At 37.1% G+C, this 22229-nt stretch overlaps 1 protein-coding gene across 2 annotated transcripts in view; it reads left to right on the top strand.

The window, feature by feature from the left end:
• Positions 1-6989: 6989 nt before the first annotated feature.
• The window catches only part of DHX36 (DEAH-box helicase 36), a 37496-nt gene continuing 22256 nt past the window's right edge, over positions 6990-22229 (top strand). The window contains exons 1-9 of one of the 2 annotated variants that reach the window (XR_004989143.2): positions 6990-7329; positions 12324-12448; positions 13139-13370; positions 16828-16866; positions 17621-17791; positions 19002-19081; positions 19835-19909; positions 20024-20190; positions 21382-21463. Coding sequence is in view for 1 of the 2 variants with exons in the window: in XM_036444880.2 (XP_036300773.1) it covers positions 7069-7329; positions 12324-12448; positions 13139-13370; positions 16828-16866; positions 17621-17791; positions 19002-19081; positions 19835-19909; positions 20024-20190; positions 21382-21463 (1232 nt within the window). In the remaining variant the exon portion in view is untranslated. The remainder of the gene's footprint in view (positions 7330-12323; positions 12449-13138; positions 13371-16827; positions 16867-17620; positions 17792-19001; positions 19082-19834; positions 19910-20023; positions 20191-21381; positions 21464-22229) is intronic. The other variant, XM_036444880.2, reaches the window with a different exon arrangement.

The following is a 22229-nucleotide window of genomic DNA, read 5'->3' as shown; positions in this document are numbered from 1 at the left end:
TTCAAGCCAACTGCAAATTTAGACAATGTAGTCCACACAGAACTTTACACACTTCTGACACCAATTGTGAATTCAGAATGTCCCCAAAACCACTATCAGTCTCAATACTTCACCAAAAGGACTCACAGAACTCACTGAAAACTGTATACTCACAGTTATGGAATATTGCATGGCAAGAATACAGATTAAAATTAACCAAGAGGAGAAGCACACACAGCAGAATCCAGAAAAAGTCTAAATGTGGAGCTTCTGTTGTCCTCTCCACATGGAGCCATGGATAGCATTCCTGGCCTCAATGTGTATAACTATATTGTTTGTACAGTGGAAAGAACACCTTGGTAGGATTAATTTCAATCTCTGATTCTGATTCTGACTTTACCATTATTTGACCACACTTAAACTCTTCAGAACTCAGAGTGTTGTAGAGTATATGCTAGAAAGATTAAGGGTGAAGTGAGTCCAGAAAGATTAAATAATCTCTAAAACCTTTTAGCCATTCTAAGATACTAAATGAACGCTAGACAAAACCTACTGTGATTACATGATTCTATTCTTCATTCTGGAAGGATATCCTTAATGGATTTGAGTCCAGGAAAGACTTCATATTCTTGGATAAAAAGAACTTAATGCTCATAAATTTTAGTATTAAGACCAGGAAAAAGACTCTCCAAAGGTAAGTAAGGCAAGAGAAGCTGGTAGTAGGAACAGACATACAGGAGGACAGATCAATTTGAGATAATAAAAAAGTAAAACCTCCTAGAATTCCAGGGGAATACAAGATTTCAATGAGTAATTTTTCTCTTTGGCTTGGACATACTAAAATCTATAACCAGAGATTATGTGATCATATATATATATATATATATATATATATATATATATGTGTGTGTGTGTGTGTGTGTGTGTGTGTGTGTATACATATATGTGTATATATATACACATATATGTATACACACACATATATATATACATATATATACATATATATATTAAAAACATAGTCTGCTTGTAAAGCTCTAAGCAAGAAATGTGGCAAGCTGAAATGGGAGAAGGAATTCATATTACAAACATATCTTCACTTCTTTCTCCCCCATATGTCCTCACATTATCCTACAATAATAAGATCTTGTTCTTTGACTGAGCCAGGTTTTTCCATTTCTTCATATCACCTTTCTTAAGGCAAGCTTCACACTGTTGCCTCTCTGGAGTTATAATTGTGTAATGTCTATTGGGGAACTTGGCATAGGGGGATGGGATTAAAATATATCCATTTGGTATCTATAATAATAAAAGCTTAATGTACTAATTAGACCAGACGTCCTTCCAGACAACCTTCCAGATGAAGCCGGAGCTGTGAGGGAAGCCCACATCCTGGGTGCCAGAGGGAAGCCAGTGCCAGCAGCTGGGGGAAGGAAGACCTACTCTTGCACAAATTTCATGCAACAGGCCTCTAGTTTTAAAAATACTTTTGATAAATAGGCAAATTGAGGTTTTAATTATTGAAAATAGAAACTTTATAAATCAAGGAGGCATAAGTAATGTGTAAAAACCTAATTTTTGTTAACTTTCATAAGACTGCATTATTTATGAACTATATCAGTAATTGTGGTATTTTTTCCTTGGAATTGTCTCATTGTTTTTAGTCTTTCTGTTTCTTGGCCTAACTATAGTAAAAGAGGGGGGGGAATAGTACCTGCTTATATTACCTGACATTAAATAAGCACTCATTAAATGCTACTTATAGTAATATTACCATTCCTTTTCCTACTCCTGGTTGTAACATGGACAACAGCAGGAGTGCTTGTGATGCAAAACGAGAAGTCTGTAAAACTCTCATAATGGTGATGTAACATGCTTTTGCAGAAGGCCTAACTGAGGATGTGTAGAAGATTGTATCTTCCAAAGATGGGCACAATATCTCCCATCCCATATGCTTTTCTCACAGTGTGACCTTGGTTCTCCTCCCATAACATGGTGAAGCTTGACTACCCTTTTACCTGGGTGGACATCTGTAACTGATGCAAATAATACAGTATAGCGGACATGACTTCTGAGGCCAGTTCATCAATATATCAGCCCACTTTGTGACACTTGTTCTTGGAACTCAGCTGCTATTCTGTGAGGATGCTGAAACTATGCCACACATAGAAACCAAATGGAGAGGCTTCTTGTAGGCATTCCAGCCCCTAGACAGCCGGGATCCACTCCAAACCAACATCGACCACCAGATGTTTGCATGAAGATGTTTGCACATGATTCAGGCCCCCAACTATCATCCCACTGCAGAGAAGAAAGAAGGAGTAAAAAATGCCTAAGAGAGAGAGAAACTTCATAATTACTTAAAAAAGAATGAGTTGGTAAATTATCATGTTCCCTCTATTTCCTTATTGCCTAGCAAGAAGGAAATTAAGAGATTAGATCAGTAAGAAACAAATAAAGAACCCCCCACTCCACATTTTCTTTGCCCATCTTTGTTATATTTTCAATAAATTTGTGATTTTACTAGATAAGTTGTAGTCAAGAAGAGTCATTCTCTAAAATTCATTTTCATTGTAATCACACTTTTCCAATTTGAGTTTAAAAACATTATTTGAAAAGACACTCTATTGAGTTATATAATAAGTTCTTCCATATCTTTCTTGATACTAGAGAAAAACAAACATTTTCTCCCATTTCCCATACTCACACAGCACATCTTTATATTCTATAGAGGTATAAGATTATTTATATCAGCATATCCCCTTGTCTTCCCACCTCAAGAGGAAGTACGAATCAATTCCGATTTACATTTTCTAAGGGAACACTAAAAAAAATCCCCTCCCAGATCTTTAGGAATATTAGACCCATGACAAAGTATACAAGAGTTGTTTCAAAGGATTGGGGTAAAGAAGATGAAGAATAAGAGATTCCTGGAGACTGGGAAAGCTGTAATAGTTTTCCACAGTGTTGTGCTTTTGTGTGGCTCACCCTTGCTGCATATCAGAGGTGACTGGTCTGGGAGGTAGATGCCTGTGGAAGTTAGATATCAAGCACTGTGGGTTTGAAAACAAATCAGTGGAGAGGACATGTGAGAGAGACAACATTTAGCCTTCCCAGAGCACACAAATGGCAAAGCACCAGTAAGAGTAGCCATGGAAATTATAATGAACCAACCACACCATTTGTTTTCTGACGTTAGTTAACCTATCGATAACAATTCCCGTGGTTCCAACCAAGGCAGAAAAAACAACAACAAAGGAACAAAAGACACTTTTCTTCTGACCAATATCTTTCTTAAAAAGCACCCTTTTGTGCAGATTTTTACTATAATGACATGTGTGTTAAGTGTCTGCCTAAAGCAACAACTTCAATGAATACCGTACTACATGCTGATGACATCAGGAAAAATTTGTAATTTGCTAATCAACAAACATGAGGTGAAGAGAAATAATACAATTCATCAGCAAAAAGAATTAGCACAACTTCTCTCTGGGGTTTTCATGAGGATTCTGTGAAATATGAACTGTCATTATTTTTCTATTGCTGCTATAATAAATTATAACAATCTCATAATCTAAATACAACTTGCTATTTTACCATTATGTAGCATAGAAATTTTGACAAGGATCCTCACTGGCATTGTCAGGGTATTCCTTCTGGAGGCCCTAAGAGAGAATCCCTTTATTTTTTTAATTCTACAAGCTATCTGCAATCCTTGGTTCATAGTCCCCCTCACTCCATTGTTAAATTCAGCAGCATTTGGCTGAATCCTCATATCACATCATTATGAACTTCTATTTTGCCTCCCTCTTCCACTTTGAAGGATTCATACCTACTGGGCTCATCCAGATAATCCAGGATGATATCCCCATTTTATGATCAGCTGATTAACAATTTTATTTATTTTTTTTTAAATATATATATTGTATTGATTTCAGAGAGGAAGAGAGAGATAGAAACATCAATGATAGGAGAGAATCAATGATTGGCTGTCTTCTGCATGCCCCCCACCTGTGGATCAAGCCCACAACCAGGGCATGTGCCCTGATGGGGAATCAAACCATGACCTCCTGGTTCATAGGTTTGCACTCAACCACTGAGCCATGCCAGCCTGGCTGATTAGCAACTTTAAATTCTCTTGTCCATGTAATGTAACACATTCACAGATTCTAGAAATTATGATTGACCATCCTTGGGGGTATTAATTCTGCTGATTACCAATGTGCACCACCTAGCCAACTCCCTAGCAAATGCTAATCAGCCAATAAATGTTAGTTCTTTCCTACACTCCATATTAGCCCTCTCAGGCTGCCCTAAAATGTCTCAGTGACATAAACAGAAAAATTATTTCTCACAATTCTGGGGGCAGGGAAGTCTAACATCAAGATTCCTGGTGAAAGCTCTCTTACTGATTTGGAGACAGCATCTGTCTTCACATGAGGAAAGAGTAAGCAAGCTGTCTGTTGTCTTTTTTTATAAGGACACTATTTCTATCTGATTGGGGTGGGGGAGAGGTCCCAACTTTATGTTCTAATTTAATTACTTCCTTTAGAGGCCACATCTCCAAATAGTCATACTGGGTTAGGGCTTCAACATAGGAGTTTCAAGGAAACACATTCAGTCCATCCCACCCTCTTGCCTCAAAGTCCACACTCTTTCTCCCTACCATCTCCAAGATGCCTACCTAATCTTATCTATTGAATAATTCACATACTGTCATATCAGGCATGCCCAATGGGTACTTTAATTAAAACTATTAATTCCTATGGCCTTAATGTTTGCCCAAAACTCCCATATGTATAATCTTAGTCTGTTTTCTCTGCACTTAAATTCATATAACCAACTGCTTTCTAGATATCTCAATTTGTATGTTTCATAGGCTCCTCAAATTCTACATACATTATTTATCACATTAACTCAACCCTTTCCCCAACCCCCCCAAAAATTCTCCTTGCTCTGTTTCTCATTTCAAGATATGGTACTGCCTCATTTGATAGACTTTCAAATCCTAAACTCAAAAGTCACCTCTTTTTTCCACGTTCAATAAATTATCAAATATTAACAATATTGTCTCCTATTATTTAATTACAATCCTTACCACATCCCATCTTGCTCTGTCATCCCTTCATTCCTCCCTATATCACAGCCTGCTTACTAGTCTTTCTTTATCCACTCCTGTTTCCTCTCTTTCTTTCTATTCAAAGGAGTCAAAGTAATCACTCCCCTACTAAAAGTGAACTCTTGCTATTCATGTAGCATATAAGATCCTCCATGATTTTATATGCCACATAAGGTTTTTTTTTTACCTTATCCATCAGTGTTGAAGTTTCAGTGTAGAGTTTTCTCACTCTCAAATGCTTTACCATCTTTTTTCACACATATTATTTCATCCACCTATAATAATCTCTCCCCTCATCATAAGTCTGGTAAAAGTCTACTTATCTAGCAATTCACTACTTAACCTCTCATTCTTTAGAAAGGACTTTCCTACTTCCTAAATTAAATTCTTTTTGCTGTAACATTTCATGGCTGTTGGGGAAGAAAAACTTTTCCTCTATCCTCATAGGTTTAGTTTTTTTTTTTTTGGGGGGGGGGGGCTGCAAATTAAATGGACAACAGACAAATAAGCAAGAGAACAGACAAGATTTAGTCACACCTAAGGGAATTCAAAGAAAAATATGACTCAAGAAAGGAATTAGAACTTGGGGCTTAATGGTATTTTAACAGAGGAAGAAGAGGAAGAAAAGGTTCTTAAGGGAAAGCAAATGACTTTTAGGAAAGAGAAATGGGCTTTATGAGAATAAATGGGAGATAGGATAGTTTTTTTTAGAATGTCTGTTTAGGTGTGGTGCTGACTTTATAGCCTCCAGTGGTAGAAATTAGTCTTCCCTGGTTCCTCCCCCCAGGGAAGGGATTTATAAAAATTGAGTTCTTTGGGAAGGCTCTGCTTTTAGGCAGATAAACAATTTCAGGAAATCAAATCTATCTGCTTAAAATATGTCTTATGCCACAGAGGCAGTATTCTGTAACCTTCCCAGCATAGAGCATTTTCTTTCTTAATTCACTGCACACTAATTTCTTTAGCCTTTATTTTCTTAAGATTGCACAAAATGAAAGCTGATGCCCTACTTCCTTTATTCAATGGGTATCCTCAATGCCTTTAAATCAGCAAAATGCGCAAACAATCTGATTCTCTCTTTGTGAACATCCAAGCCTGCATGTCTCAATCCGTTGATTATTTAAGAACAGCTAGACCCTTAGTGGCCTGATCAATCAATGACAGAGCACTTCATATGAACACATGACTCTTCAACTGATGTTTAATATAATTGTTTAACTGCACTGTACTGAACATGTTCATCTCATGCTGTTGAAAAAGGTAGCAGTGAAAATCCTTTTAAAAAACGCAGGGATGGCCCTAACTGGTTTGGTTCAGTGGATAGAGCGTCAGCCTAAGAACTGAAAGGTCGAAGGTTCGATTCCGGTCAAGGGCATGTACCCTGCTTGTGGGCACAACCCCAGTAAAAGGTGTGCAAGAGGTAGCTGATCCATCTTTCTAACTATCCTTCTTCCATCCTCTCTGTAAAAAAAATCAATAAAATAAATCTTTAAAAAACGGCAGGGACATTTATATACTTAATTAAATATTTCAAACAGGTGCCAGGCAGTTTCCAAGACGTAGCACTAGAAAAAGGTTAACTCCTTTCATTTCTTTAGTGACTTAATATTCACTATCCAGGGCCTAATTGGACGCAAACTCCAGATTTTTACCATGAAGAGCATGGAAGCAAAACCAATCTCCTCACTTGCTGGGCGTAGGGAGAAAAAAACCTTGTCGCCTTTTGCTTGCTCTCCCTCCAGAAGCAAGCAGGTAAATGTCCGACCAAGGAACTTCAGCTAGGACTTCATCAGAGTCAAGCGCCCGCGGGCCGGTGACGTCACCGGAAGTGGCCGCTTGTGACGCTCAAGGGCCCGCCTTCTCGCGCTGGGCGCCGGAAGAAAAGCGGAAGTGGATGTGCATTCGCTTCCGGTCCCGGTCGCCATTTCTATCGGTTGCGGGTTCTCACGCGTTGTGGTCCGCCGGGGACAATGAGCTATGACTACCATCAGAGCTGGGGCCGCGACGGCGGAGGCCGTGAGGGCGGGCCCCGCGGCTCCGGCGGCGGCTACGGAGGGAGCCACGGCGGGGGCCATGGCGGGAGTCGAGGCTCCGGAGGCGGCGGCGGCGGCGGCGGAGGGGGTGGGCGAGGAGGCCGAGGCCGACATCCCGGGCACCTGAAAGGCCGCGACATCGGCTTGTGGTACGCGAGGAAGCAGGGGCAGAAGAGCAAGGAAGCCGAGAGGCAGGAGGTAAACCGAGGCGCGATCGTGCCAGGCAGGCCATGAGGAAGAATAGCTTTTCTTGCCATTTTTTTTTTTTTCTTCCTGCCGCCGCCCCTAACTTTTTCTTTGTGTCTGTTTGGTGTCTTAACTTGGTTTCCTAACCGGCATAAGTGCTTTGTGAAGTGGATACGAAGTGCAGAGGAACTGTGCTAAAGCTTCCTGTGGGCAGTACTCAGCGGCCACGCGCCTCTGACCCGAAGCAGGCAGGGCTTTGGTGGGATGAACGTGTATTTGGCCTGAGAGCGTGAGGACAGGGGACAAAGCCAGTGCTCACTCCAGGCCCCAACCGAGATGGACTTGGCTGGGATGTCACTGTCAGAGCATCTGTGGTCGCCCCTCTTTCCCTTAGAACAGTGTTTCCCAAACTTCTCTCATGATGAGAATCACCTGGTGGAGTTGTTAAAATACAGATTCCTGAATCCAAACTAAGAAGTGCTAAACTAGAATTTTTGGGAACATATAGGTAAAATGAACTAGAGCACTATTTAAGTATACAATTTCACCTATATGTTCCCAAAAAATTCTAGTTTAGCACTTCTTAGTTGGGATTCAGGAATCTGTAGTTTAACAACTCCCCCAGGTGATTCTCATCATGAGAGAAGTTTGGGAAACACTGCCTTAGAACAATGATGGTCACTTTTAAGATTTTCACCCTTTAGGATCATTCCGATCGCTTTCATTTAAGATTTATTTATTTATTTATTTATTTATTTATTTATGCCTGATGAGCTCTACGCGAGCGACCCTCTGCATTAGGTAAAGCCGCCAAGCACTATTTTTTTTTTCTTCATGTAGATCGTTCAGAAGAATAGTCCAGCTTTCATTGCTAGTATTTAAAACAGCCACAAACCCCACAGTAACTTTCTGAAGACGCTTTGCCAAGTTTTTGTCTGCCCCTGTTTCACACAAGGTTGTATGCAGGTTGCTAGGAGGGATCCGAAGAAGTAAAATAGCCAAGTAACTGACAGTCCAGTTGGGGGAAATGAAACAGAAACAAATGAAAAGTTAAATCAGGAATAATGGTGCATGATCCCTTCCACCTGAAACCAGTTGGGCCATGGGTCATTATCAGGGGAACTGTTGATTTCCAACCCCTCCCCAAACCACCTTCATTTTTGTAAAATGTCATTTTTGTGTATTCACTTGCCAAGGCCAAAATACTTAATATACCCCAAGTCAAATCACAACAATTACCGTAGTAGGTCAAGCCCCTATTGCATTTTCTGTTCCTGGCCTCCTGGGGTTTGCTTTTGTTTTAAAAGTGAAGAGGTTTGACATTGTTCATGTACTGATGTGGGGAGTCAGTGGAGAAGGAAAGTACATCAGAGTGGACCAAATCATGCTGTAGTAATAAATAGCCCCCAAATCAGCGGCTTATAGCAACAGAAATTTGTTTTTCTACTCCTGTTACTTGACCATTTGGAGTTCAGATGAGCGTTTTCATTGTGAGAATGAGGCTCCTGGCACCTCCACCCAGTTAGAGCATGGCTGGTTTTGCTGGCAGCCAGGAGGGAGCACAGGAAATCACCCCTGATTCTTGGAGACTCCCATTCACATTTTTCTGGCCAGTAAATCATGGCCATACTTAACTCGGGGGTGGGAAAATGCAGTTCTACCATATATCTAGAAATAAGCAAACCAGAATATTGATCAGTAGCCTAGCCTAATGACTGCTAGAGAAAGAAAGAGATTTAGGAAAGGAAGATAAGCCTCAAAAATAGGAGATAGCCCTAAAGAGGTGAGAGGAATTGAGCTGCAGGGTTTAGGTGGAGAAATGAACTTTAAGCAGGAAAGTGGACTCCTTCCATTTTAACAGGAAGGGAAAGAATAAGTGATGGGTTTTGGTAGTGTTGGGGTTAGGCTTGGTTGCAAGCGGTTGAGGAATTTTCCTTTTTTGTGTTCTTTTGTGAATACTGTGTGTGAAATTATGAGGGTGAACTGGAAGGTGGCATTGGAGTGTCACCAGAAGGAGAAAGTTTGAAATAGTGGCAGATAATTCAGAAGCTGGTAAAGTAGACATAGACATTCTGCTGGACATTATTGAGGATCTCTTTTGCCAGGAAAAAGATAAAAACTATTTGAAGATATCTGGGGAGGCAGAGGGGTAATTTAAAAAAAAAATCAAATCAAAACAATGTGTGTGAGTTTTTAGACAGGGGTGAGGTAAAGTGAAGAGGGATGGGATTGGAAGGTTAGAAAGGATGCAGCTTACAAATTCTCAACTGCTTGTAGCCTCTGGACCTTCGATGTGTGGAGAGACTAATTAGAATTAATTTATAAAACATGTAAATTTTGCCCCGGCCAGTGTGGTTTAGTTGGTTGAGCATCATCCCATGAACCAAAAGGTTGTTGGTTTGATTCCTGGGCAGGGCACATGCCTGGGTTGCAGGCTCCATCTCTGGTAGGAGGCAACCAGTCCATGGTTCTCTCTCTTTCTCTTCTTTCCTCTCTCTAAAAATCAATGAAAACACTTTTTTAAAAAGGTAAATTGTGTTCTTACTAAAAAGTATCAATTATATTTTCAGGGGCTATTTCATTTTTCAATCATTTTGCCTTTTTGTGCCTCTTAAACTCATGTAACAAGGTGAGGAGGTGAACCTTTCTTCTGGTAGTAGAGGTAAAAGCTTCAAAATGTAAAGTTCTAGTTGGTTTAAGAAATGCTTTGCTGTGAGTCAGTTTCAGTTGGGAAGAAATTGTTCTTCTGGTAGACGTGACATAATCTTCTCTTTGCCATTTTGAAAATGAAAGAAACAATGGCTTTGAGCCCTTGACGTAGTTGGAAAGGGTGTAAAAATTTAGAAAGCTTTATTTGAGGAGACTATGTCTTGGGGCTTCCTTCCCAGCGAAGTCTTTAAAGTATTGCTGTAGATTTCAGAAATTTTTAACTGCCAAGAAAAGACATAGTAATCAATAACCATCTAATGTAGTTCACGGAGCTGTAAATGTTAATATATGTCAAAGACATTTCAAAATTTAAACCATAAAGGGAAATGTTCTAATATTGAATCTCTCTGTATGTGTGGCGGGAGGGGGTGGGAGAGCAAAGACCATGATTCACTAGGAGGAATCACAAAACTCTGAAAAACTAGCGTACTCAGTGAGTTTTTTGCTTGCTTTTACAGCAAATTATTACAGATTAAAATCAGCAAAGATAAAGGTGCATAGGGCAGAATCCAGGAGAAACCAGTTTTAGTGGACATGTCCTATAGAAGAAAAGATACATTAGTTCATTATATAAACAGCCTTAAAAAGATTTTTATGCTGCACAGTTAAGAAAAACAGACAAAATTTCATGGTCTAGTGTTTCTCAATAATTAGGTTTTGCTGCAGTTCGTAATTTTCTAAGGCTTTTCTATTAGCCAGAATTTTGCAGTATTAAACTATTTAATTGTCTGAGCATAATTATGCTTTTAGTAAACCCTTTAGTAAGTTATTAGTACAGATCTTCTGGAATTTCCCAAATACCTCATTGTCTTCTTTTTGTGTACGTGCTTATTTTCTTGAGAAAAATGGTTTTAACACAAATGTCATATTATCATCTTAAAGGTTAGATTCAACCATTTATCCATTCTTTGGACAAACTTATCTGGAACATCTAACATGTGCCAGAAATATATCTGGAAAAAATACTGCAAAAAGTGTAGACTTATCAAGTGAATAACTTGTTTAAAAAATTAATAGTAACCAAAACAAGATCCTACTGCACATTTTTTGCAACTGACTTTTTTTCATTTAATACCTTGGCCATCTTTACTGTGTGCACACTTGAAGACAAACATCTATCCACTCTTTTACTGGATTTACTTATAATTCAACTAATTATAATTTGCAGTTATAAAAGAACAGGTTTTAAAAGTTCTTTTTCTAACTTTCTACAGAGTAATAACTTCCATGTATTATTCCCTTCCACTAAAATAATGTAATATTTTCTCTGCTGTGCTTTTTTTTTTTTTTTAATACTTTTTTTTTTTTTTTTTTTTTTTTTTGATTTTTAGAGAGGAAAGGAGAGGGAGAGAGAGAGAAACATCAATCAGCTGCCGCTACTGGGGATCAAGCCTGAAACCCCAGCATATGCCCTGACTTGGAATGGATCCTCTTGATGCAAGGGAAAATACTCAACCGGTTGAGCCACACCAGCTGGGCCTCTGCTGTGTTTGTTTGTTTGTTTTTAAAAATATATTTTATTGATTTTGTACAGAGAGGAAGGGAGAGAGATAGAGAGCTAGAAACATTGATGAGAGAGAATCATCGATCAGCTGCCTCTTGCACACCCCCTACTGGGGATATGCCCGCAAGCAAGGTACATGCCATTGACCAGAAACGAACCCGGGGCCCTTCAGTCCCCAAGCCAGTGCTCTATCCATTGAGCCAAACCGGTTTTGGCCTGTTTGTTTGTTTTTTAATAATCCTCATTCTGTGAGGAGACTTCATCATTTGCCATATTGGATCATCATCTCATGAACACTGATCATTTTATGTTATTTTCTCTGATTCCAATTTATTCCTCTTTTTATGTAAGAACTTTAAAATGCTCTTAAAATTCTCATTGCAACCAAAATAGTATTTCCAATTTTTAACTTAATGTTTGTTTTTAAACAGAATATTGGGTTTCATTAACTTTAGTTGTAGGTGTCTGAAAATTTAAGGTAGGGAACAAATTCATGATATGTGAGGATAGAAGGTAAGGGAACCCCAAGTTTTAGGAAGGAACATAAATATGCATTTTTATCCAGTTGCACTAGAGCTAATTTTGTACATATATAATAGAAAGGGATCTTGAAGGAAAAAGGTTAATATTAGGTCTAGGAATTGGATTTGGGTAAGAAGGCAAGTGTGGTACTAGTAATATTAATTTTCTATTACATGTTTGTTAAACATATATTTGCCTGTATTTTTGTATCAGATAATTTTATATATGCTTTCTCATGTTGATGAAGATGCTTTTTCTTTGCACAAAATAGAGAGCCGTAGTACATATGGATGAACATCGAGAGGAACAAATTGTACAGCTACTACATTCTGTCCAAGCTAAGAGTGACAAAGATTCAGAAGCTCAGATATCCTGGTTTGCTCCTGAAGATCATGGGTAAAACAAAGTTTTCTTTTAAAAAATGGGCAGAGTGATACTTCTTTCATAGCATTGACTAGGGAAAAAATGATAATATAAATTATATCTTTAGACTCTTTAATAAGTGAAATTTAGTCTTAAAGTCATTATTCTTCTTATGTAGTTGGAGCAGATTTTATGAAAAATTAAACAAAAGTAGTGTATTCTACAGGAAAGCTAAGTGATAGGAATAGTCTTATCTGCATATGAGATTTATAAAGTTATTTATTGTACCCATCATTTATGTATTTCCAAAATTTTCCTGTGGGGCAGATCTGCAAAAAGTGCTGCTGTCTTAAGAAAATCACAGAAACTGTAATTTAGAGAGATTAGTGAAAATTTTTCTGGGATGGTAATATAGCATCTGGTTTATAGCTCAGAAAAGGTGGCAGGAAGAAAAAGTTGTAAAGCAAAAGAAGGCTCATAAAAAGAAAATCACTAAGCCATAATTGCCACAAGGAATACCTTATCTGGCATAATCTACTAGGGAGGAAAATTTTTATTTTAAGAGTCTTTAACTGTTTTCATAATTGCTCTACTCAAGAGAAAAGAATAAAAGCTTTTGATTTTGGTGATTTTGAATAACTAAATACCATATATTGTTTTCTTTCAGGGTTTGAGTAATTATTTAACCCTTTTGTCATTTTTATTTTTATTTTGTCCAAATAGGTATGGTTCTGAAGCTCCTGCTGAGAACAAACCAAACTCAGAGAAGAAATTGGAGGATCCCGGGAAAAAAGTGATAAATCAAGAAAAGAAGACATTTAGAATCAGGGACAAATATATGGACCGAGATTCTGAGTATCTCTTGCAAGAAAATGAACCAGATGTAAACTTAGACCAACAGTTATTAGAAGATTTACAAAAGAAAAAAACTGACCTTCGGTATATTGAAATGCAGGTAATGGGGAGCAAGATGTGGAAAAACTTGTACTTGTCTTCTCAAACATGATAAAATTACATATATATTTATGTATGTGTGTATATATATGTTTTTAAATATATTTTTATTGATTTCAGAGAGGAAGAGAAAAGGTGAGAGAGAGATAGAAACATCAGTGATAAGAGAGAATCATTGATCGATTACCTCCTGCACTCCCTCTACTAGGGATCGAACTCGCAACCTGGGCACGTGCCCTTGACTGGAATCGAAGCCAGTACCCTTCAGTCCGCAGGCCAATGCTTTATTCACTGAGCCAAACTAGCTAGGGCAATCTATAATAATAAAAGCATAATCTGCTAATTAAACCAGACGTCCTTCTGGCCATCCTTCTGTCCTTCCGGACAAAGCCAGGGCTGCACTAGAATGAATCACCTGCCCATGACAAGGATGGCATGTAGAGCATTGCTAATAACAGCACTATATTGTATATTTGAAAGATGCTAGGAGAATAGATCTTAAAGTTCTCTTTGCAAGAAAAAGTATAACTGTGTAGTGATGGATATTAACTAGACATTGCTGTGATCATTTCACAATATATACGGATGGATAGTGAATGATTATGTTGTACACCTGAAACTGGCATAATGTTATATGCCAAATTATGTCTCAACGAGAGGCCTGATGCATGAAATTAGTGAAAGGGCCCTTGCAGCCCTGGCTGCCTTGGCTAGCCCTGACAGCCCCTCACAGCCTCAACCGGTCTTCGCAATCCCAGCTGCCTTGACCAGCCCTCTTAGCCCTGGCTTCCTCCAGAAGGTTATTCTGCTGTTCGGTCTAATTAGCATATTAGCTCTTTATTATATAGGATAAACTAATATTAGGGGACTTTGACATAGTCTCCATCTTAACAAATCAAATGGGCAAAAAATTAACAAGGATAATGTTTCAATAATTTAAAAAGCATGGCAGTAATATACTAGATTACTTAGTGTAGTTCTAAGTTTGCATTTTTTCCCCTTTAACAAAAGAGGGTTTGTTAAAACTATGGTTTACTTTTTTTATAGCATTAAAGTTTTTTTTATTTTATACTTGAGGCCCACTGCACGAGATTCATGCACTGCAGGGGGAAGGAGGGGTCCTTCAGCCCAGCCTGCTCCCTCTCGCATTCCAGGGCTCTCACAGTCCAGGACCCCTTGCTCCTTACCGCCTGCCTGCAGTGGATCCCTGCCTGCCACTGAGGTCTCCAGCCACAAGCCCGGCTTCTGGCTGAGTGGCACTCCCCCTGTGGGAGCTCACTGACCATAAAGGAGCAGCTCCTGCATTGTGTGTCTGTCCCCTGGTGGTCAGTGCATGCCAGAGCAACTGGTCTTTCCACTGTTCAGTCGATTTGCATATTATGCTTTTATTACATAGGATTATATAGGATGATCCATCTAATTCAGTGTCAACCATGGTGCTACTTTCTTACTGTATGTCATTTATATGTAGTGTAGGTATGGAGTTCCATAAAGTTTTCAAAACTAGATATTATCATGTAAAAGTTACAAAAAAGAATTAGTCATGCTATCTTTAGTATTTCTAATTGTAATTGCCAAAAAACATGTTGACTAGCTAATATGTGTCAGAAACTGCTACTAGTTTTATATATAAAGGCTCTTCATTTAGATCTGTGGCAGCCCTAAGTTAAAACCTTTGGGACTCCCAAGTTGGACTTAAGATCATAGTTCTTAAATGGCAGTACAAGATTTTCTTACTGCAGATATTGTTTTAAGCTTTCTGTTATACTCAGAGGTAAGTACGAAGAATACTTTGAATATGTTCTAGTGCCTAATGCATTAGTAAATGGTATGGATCAATGGGTGGGAAAAGAATGTGATATAGAAATAAAATCTATTAGGTCTAGTAATAATTAATATCGTTTTCTAATACTTTTTAAATCAAATTTATTTAAACAATACAACAAAATTTAATCAACAATATAGTTGCCGTTGTTTTCTACTACTTGTGCCCAACGCTCAGGAAGCATTTTAATCCCTCTGTTGTAAAATTCTTGTGATTTTGATGCAAAAAATTCGGTCAATGCATTTTTGAGGCATTCTTCATTATTAAATTTTTTTCCAAGAAGAAAGTTTGCAAAGAATGAAACAAATGGTAATCGGAAGGGGCAATATCAGGAGAATATGCAGGTTGAGGGAGAACTTCCCATTCCAACTGGCGCAGTTTTTCAGCAGTGATTCTTGCAGTATGCGGTCGTGCGTTATCGTGGTGAAGAATTACGCCCTTCCGATTAATCAGCGCGGGTTCTTTTTCTCTTAAAGCTTGGGCTAACCTTTCCAATTGGGCACTATACACTGCACTTGTAATGGTTTAGTTAGATGGTAAAAGTTCATAATGAAGAATTCCTTTAAAATTCCACCAAACACACAACATCACTTTTTTCACATGCAAGTCAGGTTTTGGCGTGGGCTGCGGAGCCTCATTTTTGTCCAACCATTGAGGCCGCCTTTTCAAATTAACATACAGCACCCATTCTTCATCTCAGGTAACAATTTGCTCTAAAAACGGCAAATGGTTTTGACGAGAGAGGAGCGAACTGCAAATTGTGACTCTTTGATTACGGTTGTTGTTGGTCAACCCATGAGGAACCCATTTTCCAAACTTTTGGACTTTGCCAAGTGCACGCAATCAAGCTCTTGCTGGGTAATTTGAGGATTTTGCACCAAAAGAGCTTGAAGAGCTTCTTGATCAAAATTGGACACACGGCCTCGACCACTCTTGTCCTCTCGCGAAATTTCTCAAACCAACGCTGGCATTTTCTGGTGCTAACTGCATCTTGACCAAGAGCACTACAGATGTTTTTTGCAGCCTCACTTGCTTTTCTTCCTAATTGGAACTCGTAAAGCATGCAGTGCCGAATATGCTCATCATCCGCCATCTTCTTAGCCCTAGTTTTGCAACAAAAACCAAACCAAACACAAACTTTTTCAAGCAAAACTTGTTAATTGCACTTCACACGTTCTGTAGATACCACATGTTTGAAGGTTATGTCAATACAAGTCAACGCCAAGCAAGATTTTAAACGAATGTTTAAAAACGACATTAATTATTACTAGACCCGATAAGATGAATATATAAAACAAAGAGAAAAAAATGTAAAAGTAACTTGGGGGTAGTAAGAATGCTACTAGATGATAGGTCGGATTTCATTTTATTGTCACTCTTAAAGTAACTCTGTTCTGTTGGATTTAATAGAGTTCTATTTTTTTATGTTTCGAACACCAAAGCAATTGCTGAGTTATTACTTAGTTCTTTTTTTATAAAGTTCTTTTTTAAGTCTTGACACTTCATGTAGCTGAGGGTAATAAAGTACTTTGTATTCTAGCATATTTATCAGTATACTCTGATTACCAATATTATAAATTCATTCCAGTTTTTGGTAAAAATTTATAACTTTTTTATTTTTTTTTTATTTCAGCGTTTCAGGGAAAAGCTGCCTTCATTTGGAATGCAAAAGGTAAAATGATCATGCACTGTTTAATTTGATTTGTAAAATAATTGAATACAGGTGTGTTTTTTTACAGAGTGTTATGTTAAGAAGAAATAAAAATTTATCAACCTTTTTCTGAAGGATATTCTTAGAAACTCATTTTATTCTTTTGAATTGTTGGGGGGAAAAAAGCTCATGAAACAATTTTTTCTAAAGTTTGCGTATATTTATGTCCATAATTGAAACTTTTTAGAGTTTAAAAACAAGAATTTTCACAAAAAGTTATTTTGCTAACTTAGGTTTTTAATTTTTTTTCTTTATCTTAATTATTTGAAAGGAAATAATTTTAAATTACATTATTCTTTAAAACAGTATACAAAATTTGTCCTGAAGACAAAGCTATATTTATGAATTATGATATAAATTCTTAATGTGTTTAGTAGTTGTTTAGGTATCGGGATATTTGGCTTGTAATCAATAGCCCTATATGATCACATTTTTTTTAATTAATCCTATGTATGGAACTTATGAGCTGTTAACTTTTTTGTTCTTATCGGTGTGTTTTTCTTTTAATAATTGGCTGAGTTCTTTTAATAATTTAGTGCTTCTTAGCTCTTGAAAATTGGTATATCCAGAAACTCAAACTGTCAGCATTTCACATAAAATTTAAAAGGCGTTACTGTTTGTTAGAAGCAATTACCTTCAGTTTGGTAGAATTTCGATAACTGTCTTTTCAGACTTAACATGGGATGTCCTTCACTTATTTTTCTTTTTGAAACAGGAATTGGTAAATATGATAGATAATCATCAGGTGACAGTAATAAGTGGTGAAACTGGTTGTGGAAAAACCACTCAAGTTACTCAGTTCATTTTGGATAATTACATTGAAAGAGGAAAAGGATCTGCATGCAGGATAGTTTGTACTCAGCCAAGAAGAATTAGTGCCATTTCCGTAAGTTATCTCTCACTTCATTTTCCATTTTCTTTTTGGGTAGTTTTGATAATAGTTTTTTCTCCCCTTCCTACCCCCGCCCCCCCAGGATCTGTTGTTTTTGAATTAACAGTATAAATAGTGAAAAGTAAAATAGTGATGTGTATGGGATACACTGATTGGAAGTTTTACTTCTGAAGTATTGCTTTAAAAGTAATCATGTCATTTTATGTTTCTAACCTCTATCATCACTTTTGTGTTACAAGATGACTATTGTTTACTTTGAGTTACATAAATCAGTGTGATTATAATAACATTTCATCTATCCAGAGCTTATCTTTGGCACTATAACTTTTAGAAAACAATGAAGAACTAGGAATTAAGAAACACCAATCTTGCCTGGCCAGTGTGGCTGAATGGTTGGGTATTGACCCATGAACCAGGAGATTATAATTCAATTCCCAATCAGGGCACATGCCCAGGTTGTGGGCTCGATCCCAGGTAGGGAATGTGCAGGAGGCAGCTGATCCATGATTCTCTCTCATCATTGATGTTTCTATTTCTCCCTCTCTCCCTCCCTCTCTGAAATAAAAACATTTTAAAAAACTATAAACAAACTTTTTTAAAAATGAAAAAGAACCACCAGTCTAACCAAAAGAAACAACCAAATATAAAACTTGCATGGAATTTGAGGGTAAATACATTCTGTCCTATATAATAAAAATCTAATATGCAAATCGACCGAACGACTACACAACCCAGGTGGTCAGTAAGCGTCATAGCTATGACGCTTACTGACCACCTGGGAGCAGACACTCAACACAGGAGCTGCTCCCAGCCCTCAGGCCCCAGGCTGGACAAGGCGGGTGCCAACGGGGGCCCCCCAGTAGCCCTGCCAGTTACCCCACAGATTGGCCCTGATCGCCAGCCGGGCTTAGGACCCTATCTGTGCACCAATTTCATGCACTGGGCCTCGGGTGTTAATGTAAGTTTAGAGCAAGATTCCCTACTCTTTTAGAAAAGACAAAAAGAAAGGGAAGAAATAATGAGAGGATGGCTGTAGAAAAGCACTTTGAAAATAGTGAAGAAAGAGCATTTGGCTTCGGAGAACTTAAAATGAAAAGTAAATATAAGAGGCGAGTAAATATAACAATCTGAGATTTTCATGGATGGTTAGGATATTTATATTAAAGGCAAATCTCTTTGTAACTGTATTTTATTTTAATTAAAGGTTGCAGAGAGAGTGGCTGCAGAAAGGGCAGAAATTTGTGGCAGTGGTAATAGTACTGGATACCAAATTCGTCTCCAGAGGTAAAGAATGTTCTCTTGTTTACAGGTATATTTAGTTAAAATTTGAAGCTAGAAATTAAAAAAGAACAGATTTTTCTCCATTTGTATGCCAATTATAACTATTAGAATTAACATTTAAAGTAACTGAAGCATAGGAGGCTTTCAACTCTCTCATTTTGTAACCCCCTTTGATATTTGGATTTTTAATATCTTTTATATTATGGAATGGTTTGAAAAATAACTTATTTCCTGGACATACATTAGTAGATTATCACTCCCCCTGAAAGGAGTTAGTGTCCTATATTTTGATACCATACCCAACCCTAACCTACTTTATTGAGTTTGGTATCTGTAACTCCTATCCCACTGCATCGTATTTTTTTAGTGTGTTTTTTGTTTTGTTTATTTGTTTTTGTTTTTTTTCCCCCTGGAGATAAAGATTCCATTTATCTTTTTTAATTAACTGACTTCCTAGTCACTGAACAAAAGTTTAGGTCCGAAGTAATGAGTTATTGTCTGAATGTAGTGGTTATTTATGCCTTTATAAAATAAATAAATTATTAACATTGTATCATGACAAAAACAATGTATAATGAAATTGGATGTAGAATTTCTCATTCCCTAGTCTGGTAGGCATTCCTGTAACTAAAAAATTAAGTATGAAGATTTTCATTAAGACCTTTTTAAAATTGAAGATGTTCTTTTAGATGTTTGTGGTACTTAGTAATGTACTAGTAAAAAAAACAATTGTTAACTTGTGTCTTTTATTCACAGCCGGTTGCCAAGGAAACAGGGCTCCATCTTATACTGTACAACAGGAATCATCCTTCAGTGGCTTCAGTCAGACCCGTGAGTATATTTCAATTCAGGACATTAATTAAATCCTATAAAAGATGTAATTATTAAGTAGGATGTTAGTGATTGTTCTACTAATTTACACACTTCACCACGCTTCTGTTTCAGGCATTTGTCCAGTGTTAGTCATATTGTGCTTGATGAAATCCATGAGAGGAACCTGCAGTCAGATGTTTTAATGACTGTAATTAAAGACCTTCTCAATTATCGACCTGACCTGAAAGTAATATTGATGAGTGCAACATTGAATGCTGAGAAATTCTCAGAATATTTTGGTGAGTAAATTTTATGATTATTATTTTGGGAAACTACCAGGTAATTAAAGTGGCATCAATAAAGTCAAACCACAAATCTGAATAATTTTATTAACATTTTATTATTCTTTTGTGGTTTTTATGTACAGGCTAGAGTGGCAATTTGCAAATGACAATAATACCAGTGATTACTAGTCAATGTGCCAGGTTATATATATGGCACTTTGTCTTTATTAATTTTCATAATATTTTGTGAGTTATGTGCTGTTATTTTTATTTTTAAAGATGAGAAAACCTCAGCACAATTAAGTAGCTTATCCAAGATTGCCTAATTAACAGGTTGAGAGGATTTGAAATTAAATTTGACTAGCGGTAAAATATATATTTTTTAAGATTATTCTTCTGTTTCTTATTTTTAATTGGGGAAGGAGGAGAAAAGGGTGGGAGTTAAAGAGCTATATTTAATACATGTTCTTGTATTCAGCCTCGTTGACTCTCAAAGCCTGTGAGATGGGTCGAGTGTATTTGTCTTTTTTTTCTTCTTTTTTTTTTCTTAATGCACAGTATCCAGAACTAACATTGAGTGACTTACTACTCATATTTGTGAAAATCAGAGGCAAAGTTGTGATACCACTCAGATACTTTGACCTCTGCTGTATTGTTGACCTTTGCTTACAGTGTATACTGTTTTGTTTGGTACAAAATATGAATAACATCTAGAAAACAGTTTCAAGAATCTTTTTTTAAAAACCAATGATTCTAAAATAACAGTTTAATATTTGATTAGGTCTTAACTACTTTTTTCAAAATTCTGGGTGCCACAGAGCACTGCTTCATATATAGATTTAAATAAAACAGGTTCTAATGCAATATTCTGGCTAATGATGAAGAGAAAATAGACTTCTAACTAATAGGTTTTAAGTTCAATTTAAAATATTTTGCCCTTTGGTATTCTGCATTACTTTGCAGAACTGTGAAGTATATGGGGAAGGAGGAGGGAAGTTTAGTAGCATTAAAATAGTGTTGAGTGAAGGTTAGGCTGCTGCCTTTTATTGGATTAAATATAGAAAATAGGATAGAGATGTTAAAAGCTCAGGACCATTTTCTGAAGTTATAAAAAGTAATAGATTCCTTGTCCTTTTTATAGTGTTCATTTTTATTTTTAATATTTGAGTACAGACTTAATGTTGTTGTTGTTTTTTACCATAATAGGTAACTGTCCAATGATACACATACCTGGTTTCACTTTTCCAGTTGTGGAGTATCTTTTGGAAGATATAATTGAAAAAATAAGGTAAGTAAATATTAGGAAATAAAAGAGATTTTAAAATGCTAACATGTTACCTTTTCTATCAAACTTTAATTTAGAAATTCACCCTTAACCACTTCCTTCTAAAACATTGTTAATGAATCCTTAAATCGGGGATTCCCACACTTGTTTGCACATTAAATCACCCTCAGCCATTTGGAATCCAGATGCTGTGAACACACACCATTCCTTAATCACATTACACTGTCTGGGCTGGCAGGTAGGCATCAGTATTTTTCAGAGATCCCTGGGCAGTGAACTTTAGGAGCCTCTGTCTTTAGTGCTTGGACCTCGCTCTGGTTTTCTCATTCTTCACTATCTTCCGTTCCCTACCCTTTAAGTATGATTTTCTCCTCAGGTTCTCCATTAGCCTTTTCTCAGAATGTTGTGATTCCTGTGTGCAGTCATATTTCCATGACCACACTTCTGTATTTTCACAGCTTTTTTGAACTATAACTTCAAAGCTGAAGCTCTTACTGAACTCTAAACTTGTTATCTAACTGTGCTCCATAGCATTCCAGTACCACAGACACCTTGAACCTTACATTTTTAAAACCAAAATCATCTTACATTCCAATCCCACCATGCTTCACCAAAACAGGCCTTATAATGGTTACTAATGTTATCCTCCACCCAATTGTCTAAAATAAAATAAAAAAATCAAATACTTAAATAATAAAAATAAAAATGAACACTATAAAAAGGGCAATGAATCTATTACTTTTTATAACTTCAGAAAATGGTACTTAGC

The sequence above is a fragment of the Pipistrellus kuhlii genome, unplaced genomic scaffold, assembly GCF_014108245.1.
Source record: "Pipistrellus kuhlii isolate mPipKuh1 unplaced genomic scaffold, mPipKuh1.p scaffold_m20_p_2, whole genome shotgun sequence".
Classification (NCBI taxonomy): Eukaryota; Metazoa; Chordata; class Mammalia; order Chiroptera; family Vespertilionidae; genus Pipistrellus; species Pipistrellus kuhlii.
Note: the sequence above shows the minus strand (reverse complement) of the source record. Positions and strands in the feature narration are given on the sequence as shown.